At 47.0% G+C, this 6,807-nt stretch overlaps 1 protein-coding gene across 2 annotated transcripts in view; it reads right to left on the bottom strand.

Annotated features, from left to right (window-relative positions):
* LOC123507965 overlaps positions 1-1,920 on the bottom strand; it is a 37,411-nt gene extending 35,491 nt beyond the window's left edge. Inside the window, exon 1 of one of the 2 annotated variants that reach the window (XM_045261329.1) lies at positions 498-1,920. In XM_045261329.1, the coding sequence (XP_045117264.1) occupies positions 498-704 (207 nt within the window). In that variant the 5' untranslated portion in view covers positions 705-1,920. The remainder of the gene's footprint in view (positions 1-497) is intronic. The other variant, XM_045261330.1, reaches the window with a different exon arrangement.
* Positions 1,921-6,807: the final 4,887 nt, after the last annotated feature.

Raw genomic sequence — 6,807 nt, 5'->3', positions numbered from 1 at the left:
AAAGAAAATAGAATATGTTAAAGAAAATGGAAGACAAGAAGTTATGATAATGAAGTTTAAATGAATGGTGGTACTTTTTTCAGATATTTTTGCTTGGATGAGTGTACGAGTGAGGGGAGTGTCGGAATGAGGCCCTGAATTAATGACTGAGATGGTGAGGAAGAATAGTGACGATGATGATAATAATGGTGACTGAAATTACATGAATTACAGTGACGATGAAAATGATGACGATCGTGATGACAGCGAGGACGATAATGATGGTGATGCCTAGAATGACAATGATGAAGGTGGTGAGGTTTGCAATGAGGATAGTGATGGTGGAGATAGGGGCGACAATGCAGGCGGGAATGAAGAGAACGCGTACAAAGGAAGACAAAAGAGGCGGCACAAAGGAGCAGCAGCAGACTTGTTGTGGCTGACAAGCGTGGGTGTCATGAAAGGGATGACTAGAATGAGTAGGGGTGTAGTGGGCGCAGTGGGCGAGGGTTACTCACCTTGCCCACCTTGCCCTCCCACAGCCAGGTGAGGGTGTGGGTGTTGTTGTGGCGCGCGGTGATGGCCTCAACCGCCTCCCTGTCAAAGGTGATCAGCTCCCAGTAGTTCGTGAGGATGGCGGTGCACAGAATGGCCGTGGCCGCCCCTGTCATGAGCAGCGTCAGGGCCAGGAAGAGGCACGCCGGGTGCGCCCCCTGAGAGGCCATGGCGAGGGAAGCGGCCCTGAGGAAGGTGCTCCTTATTGGGTAGTGGTGGTGGTGGTAGTGGTGAGGGTGGTGGTGACGGGCTACACCATCTTGGGATTGGGAAGTCGTTGCCTCAGGTATTAATTAAGACGCTGGGCGGTGGCTAACCCGGCATGAGGTTGGGAACTGAGGGTAGGGGGGAGGATGGCCCCTCGCCGCCGCAGTGGTGATGGGGCTGCGGTCACCTCGCTGCCTCACGCGACAGGCACCGCCAAGACCCACACCCACGCCCCGGAATCGACGCCTTTGCGGGTGGATGATGTAAGTCAGTGTTGTGCAGGCTACGTAATACTGCAAGCTGTGTTCCGTCGCTCCTCCGTCAGGCAACTCGTCTGCCTGTGTATACGGGAACCACGCGACGCTCACCTTCAGACACTCTGCCACTAAAGCGCTTAAAACTTTTCAAAGGTCACACGCTGTACCACTTTCTGCCGCAACTCACGGATTTGTTGACTAAAGTTTCGAAGAATTCCTGGATTCTTTACCGACTTTTCTCGGTGGTCAAAGCAAAAAGACAACTACTGTCAGTAAGAGGCAGCAGCAGCCTTGCCACGCGGCTTTAATGGCCTGCCTGTCTCTGTGTGTACGGCGGGGCGGCGCGGGGCACGGGACCCACAGGTGGCCACGTAAACACCCCGATGGCAGCGTGTTCTAGGGAGGGAAGGTCCGTGCGCCTCACCAACGAGTGCAAGAATGAGTCAGTTGACGATCTTGACGACACAAGCAAGACCTGCTGAGTCACCGAGAAACACGTCCTCGTCCTTCTGCTGGTGAAAGGGAAGCGCCCTGGTCAGTGAGGAGAGTGCTGGTGCCGCGGTGACAAGGGGAAAGGACACGTCTTTAGCTGCAGGAGGTGCGGGAGGGACACACACACACAAGGTCTGCAGGTCTGTTCCGTGAGTGGCACAGTGCCGTGGTGCCAGAAACACGTGGACAGTGGCGATAACCCTCTAGGCTCCCACCGCCGCTCTCACACTCCGCTGCGGGGCGACAACACTGACGAGGACGATGGGGGGCGGCGGGGCGGTGAGGGCGGGGTGTTGCAGCGGGAGGGAGAGGAGGGGCGGGGTGCGGAAAGGAGCAGCGGGAAGGAGGAGAGCGTCACGCCGGGACTTCGCACAAACTGTCAGCCAGCTGGGCCTTCGTCGTAGACCACCTGACTCGGTGCCACATGCCGCCAGCTGGCCCACGCCTGCACGCCGCCGCTACTGCAGTCACGCGCCCTCCACGCCCACACCCCGACGTGCGCAGCTGCTCTTACACGCCTCAGTGCCCCTCGGTCCACGACACACGCCACACTGGACTGCTAATAGTAACCCCATATGTAATTATGAGACCCAAACCCCATCACTCCCCTCCAGACACCCTACCTCGCCCCTTCCTCCGCTCTTGGCACGAGTCCTTCACCCTCCCTTCCTTCCCTCCCCTCCACCACCCTCCTCTTTACCTCTGACCCCTAAGCACCTCTCCTTCGCCTTTCCTCTTAACCCTCAGCTGCAATATTCACGCGCCCATCACTTCAGAGGCCAATGAGGACGTGAGCACCAAGTCAGACCGTATTGATCTCAACTCTGCTTGTGAAATTCGGTAGAAGAGGAGAGAGAGAGAGAGTGAGTGCAAGGTGACCAAGGAAGAGCAGTAGTGATGGTGACGTCATGGTGAGGGATCGACCGTGCGCACCGAGAGGGAGGGAAAGAGGGAGGGAAGGAAGGGGTGAAGGAGGAGGAGGAGGAGGAGGAGGAGGAGGAGGAGGAGGAAGAGGAGGAGGAGGATGAGGAGGAGAAGGAGGAGGAGGAGGAGGAGAAAGAGGGGAGTCCTTACACCGGATATTACTGCATGACGCCTGTGACATGACCACCGTCTCTCTCTCTCTCTCTCTCTCTCTCTCTCTCTCTCTCTCTCTCTCTCTTTCTCTGGTTCCTCTTCTCCCCCTCTCATGCAAAGGATAATCATGCAAAGGGTAACAGTCTCACTTACAGCACCCCGCCATTCACCTCCCTACTTTTATTCTCCCTCAGCACACACACACACACACACACACACACACACACACACACACACACACACACACTAAAACAATACAGGCGTCACATCGATCTTACTACTACTACTACTACTACTACTACTACTACTACTACTACTGACCTCCATGTTGCCAATAATCATATAGTACTCATTAATCGACTTTTTAATCAATTTCCATAGCTATTCATTTCTTACTAACGAAATCTTTCTTCCTTTCAAAATTCATCTTTACTCAACGAACTCTATTCATCCCGTTTCTTTTTAAGTTATTCATGAAAATAGATAAATTTCTGTAATGCAAAAGTAGTCGAAGAAAACGTAAAGTATCGAACGAAACTTCAAGGGAGACTAAAGCTGGCAGGGATTAATATTGCAGGGGTGTTTTGCTTCCCCAGGCGACCTTTTCCTTGCGATTATATTTAGCAACGCATCAAATATACAATGAATAAATTACAGCCAACGACCAAACACGACGCCATATTGTGTCTTGACGGTGAATAAGTTTGGTAATTTCTTCTGTTGGTATTTTTATTTTAAGTTCAGGATATCGAGTCGTCACGTCGTTTTCTTTGTGTTGCTGGGAACCGGTTTTGTGCGGATGCTGGTGGTGATGGTGGTGGTGGTGGTGGTGGTGGCTCTCTTCACGTCCTTACTCTCTCTCTCTCTCTCTCTCTTCCCTCTCTTCCTCCTTCCTCGTAACCCTACTCTCTCTCTCTCTCTCTTCCTCCTCTTCCGCATTCTCGTCCTCTCTTCCTCTCATTTTTTTTTCCCACATTTTCTACTTTACATTTTTATCCTTATTTTTTTTTGTCTTTCTCCTTCGCATTCTTGTCCTCCTTTCTTCTCATTCTCAAATTGTAGACTTTCCTGTTTTCTCAATCCTTCACACTCATTCTTTTCCTTTCGCTTTATTTTCTCTTACGCACATCTCCCTCTCCTCTTTCCCTGTCCTCATTTTCTCATACTGTATACTTTCCTCTTTTCTCAATCCTTCACAATCTTACTCTTCCTTTCTCTTCATTTCGTCTCTCGCACTCCTTCATCTCCTCTTCCTTCTTCATAGTGGCCACGTGACTCTCGCCGTGCACTGAGCAACATGGTGTGTAATGTGGCGACAGGAAGCGAAGGTCTCAGCTTAATCGTGATGTGAAAGGTTAGCGTGCTCGTTTCACTCCCACTGTCTCTGGTTTCAGTCAAGGATCGAAACTCACATTGGACGGAAGCTAATTAGGTTTGTCGTCTGTGAAGTGTTATGGTTTTGAATAGTTAATGCTACGATTTATTTTTTGTAAGAGGGGAAAGCTGCTGGTCAAAGATAACAGCAACAACAACAACAACAACAACAAAAAGGCCCACTTAGTTGCCAGCTCCCTTGCAGGTCTAAGAGAGTTAGCGAAAAGACAGGAACAAATGTCTTGAAACCTCCCTCTTAAATGAAGTCAAATCTTTGGAAGTTGGAAGGTTGGCTGCTACTACTATTACTACTACTACTACTACTACTACATATTTTACTTCTACTGCTAATATTATTACTACTGTTACTACAAAAATAACAACTACCAAAATTTACTACTACTACTATTACTACTTCTACTACTACTACTACTACTACTACTACTACTACTACTACTACTACTACTACTACTACTACTACTATTACTACTACTACTACTAGTACTACTACTTCTACTACTATTACTACTACTACTACTACTACTGCTACTACTACATATTCTACTTTTACGACTAATATTATTACTACTGTTCCTAAAAATAACTACCAAAATATACTACTACTACAACTACTATTACTACTACAACTACTACTACTACTACTACTACTACTACTATTACTACTACCATCATCATTACCCTGAAATTATATAAAAAAAAAAGCTATTTATCTTCATAAAGACCACCAAAACACCACCACCACCACCACCACCACCAACACGTTCCGAAAGTCAAGAGGAATATTTTTAAAAAGTTCTCTCCATGCGGAAAGTTGGTCCGGGGGTCGGTCAGTCCTCCCCAGCGTGGCGGCGTGGGACAGGAAGCCGCTGGTGTGGCGGTGAAATACTCCTGGTGGGGCGGAGGATCGATGCCCGCGTGGCGACTGGCGCCGGGCGGGGACTAATAATGTTACGGAGGGGAAGTCCAGGAGTCGCGGCGTTCATTGCAGGGGCGGTGCGGCAGTGGCATGAAGGGCAGCCTGGGGGATTTCCGTATCCTCTGCTGTGTGTCGTTACTCGGGCCCCTTAGTTTTGAATGTTCTTTTGTCTTGTTCTCTTCTCGGATTGGCATCTCTAGTGGGTCTTTTAATATTTTTTCTCCGTCTTTATGCTTTTCTTAGTCAGAATCTCTCTCATATTACGTAAAAAAAAGTATTCGCTGTAAAATTTCCGTGTCAAGTGTTCTAGTATGACTGTGCACAAAATAGTTCCCATCGTGATGACCAATATGTGTAAAATAGTTTGTTTAGTTTAGGTTATGTTCTTACTTTAAAAGGCGGCAGAAGCAAGTGCTGGAAACTTCACTCAGAACTTTATCAGTATTCTCAAGAAGAGTGCATCTCACTATCTCATACGAGGCTGAGAAGCAACTCAATACTGGCGTGAACAGATACTTGGGAACATTTCTATCAGTAACTTCCCCCTTTCTCCCAAATGAGAAAGATAATAACGGGTATTTCTAGTCTTTCCATTAGATTTGTTTGTCTTCTCATATCACCAGGATATACTCAAGCGTCACCTCACAAAATGAAATCGAGGTGCAGAAAATCATTCATCACCATCACCGTCATCACAATTAATTCCATCAGCTTTTCACCATTCCACAACAAAACAAAACCCTCTCAGAATCCTCTCCATTCATCTCCTTCACCTGCCACTCTATTCCCGGTCCGCGTACTCACATTCCAGGGCTGAATAATAATGCAATGGCCGCTAAACACACAAAGAGCAGGTCCTGAGCCGCGACCTTAATTTCACCTGAACAATGAGGACACGTGGCCGAGGAGATGGACATGAAACTCGTAGGACCATATTCAGTAACACTTCTACCACACACCCCGGCAACTTTTCAAAGGTTCTAGTCTACATAACAGGAGTTTTATGTGTGTCTTTACGATTCTAGTGACAGGTCAACAAAATATCTACCTTATCAACACGAAAAATCCGACTAATTGTCTCTCCGGCCTTTCAAAATAGTAATGGTAAGGAAGCAAAGTGTGAGTAAGGACAAGGTTCAAATTTTTGCGTTCCTCCTCCCGCCAACCTGCCCGCTGAGTCATAAAGATACGCGGATAGGTGGAAGGCGGGGCAGCGAGGCGTTATCTCCATCGGCAGGGGAGCGTGAAGCGAGAAAGACGCTGTTGTGCTTGATACAGAGACGTGGCCACGCACAGCAGATAGTCTTAGGTGTTAGTGTTATTGCTACTCCTCTTATTACTACTACTGCTGCTATTCGTACCATTACTGCTATCACTACTGAAAAGGGTTAAGAAAGGATACCGAGTAACAAATGAGGAAAATGTAAGAAAAAGAGAAAATAAAGATGATAACAAATAAACAAGAATAAACGAGTGAATAAGTGAATAAATTAATGAATAAAGAATTGAATTGATAGATAGATAATTATATAAATAGATAGATAGATAGATAGATAGATAGATAGACAGATATAGATAAACAGATAGATAGATAGATAAATTAATTAATAGGTAAATAGAGCAAATTAAAGGATACAAAAAAACTACCACTACTACTACTACTACTACTACTACTACTACTACTACTACTACTACTACCTCTACTACTACTACAACTACCACATGCACTCCATCCAACAACCAATACCACCACCACCACCACACCATTCCTCGACACTGCGGAAGACTGCCAAAGGTCAAAGGTGAAAGGTAACTCTGAGCTTTACCGAATACTATAAAATCGACACGAGGAAGCGATTAAGGATACGAAACGATTAGGCCAAAAATTACGAACGATTTTATTGATGAAGTAATTTTCCCCTCTGACCT

The sequence above is a fragment of the Portunus trituberculatus genome, chromosome 23, assembly GCF_017591435.1.
Source record: "Portunus trituberculatus isolate SZX2019 chromosome 23, ASM1759143v1, whole genome shotgun sequence".
Lineage (NCBI taxonomy): Eukaryota > Metazoa > Arthropoda > Malacostraca > Decapoda > Portunidae > Portunus > Portunus trituberculatus.
The sequence above is the reverse complement of the archived record's forward strand: the minus strand, read 5'-3'. Positions and strand labels throughout refer to the sequence as shown.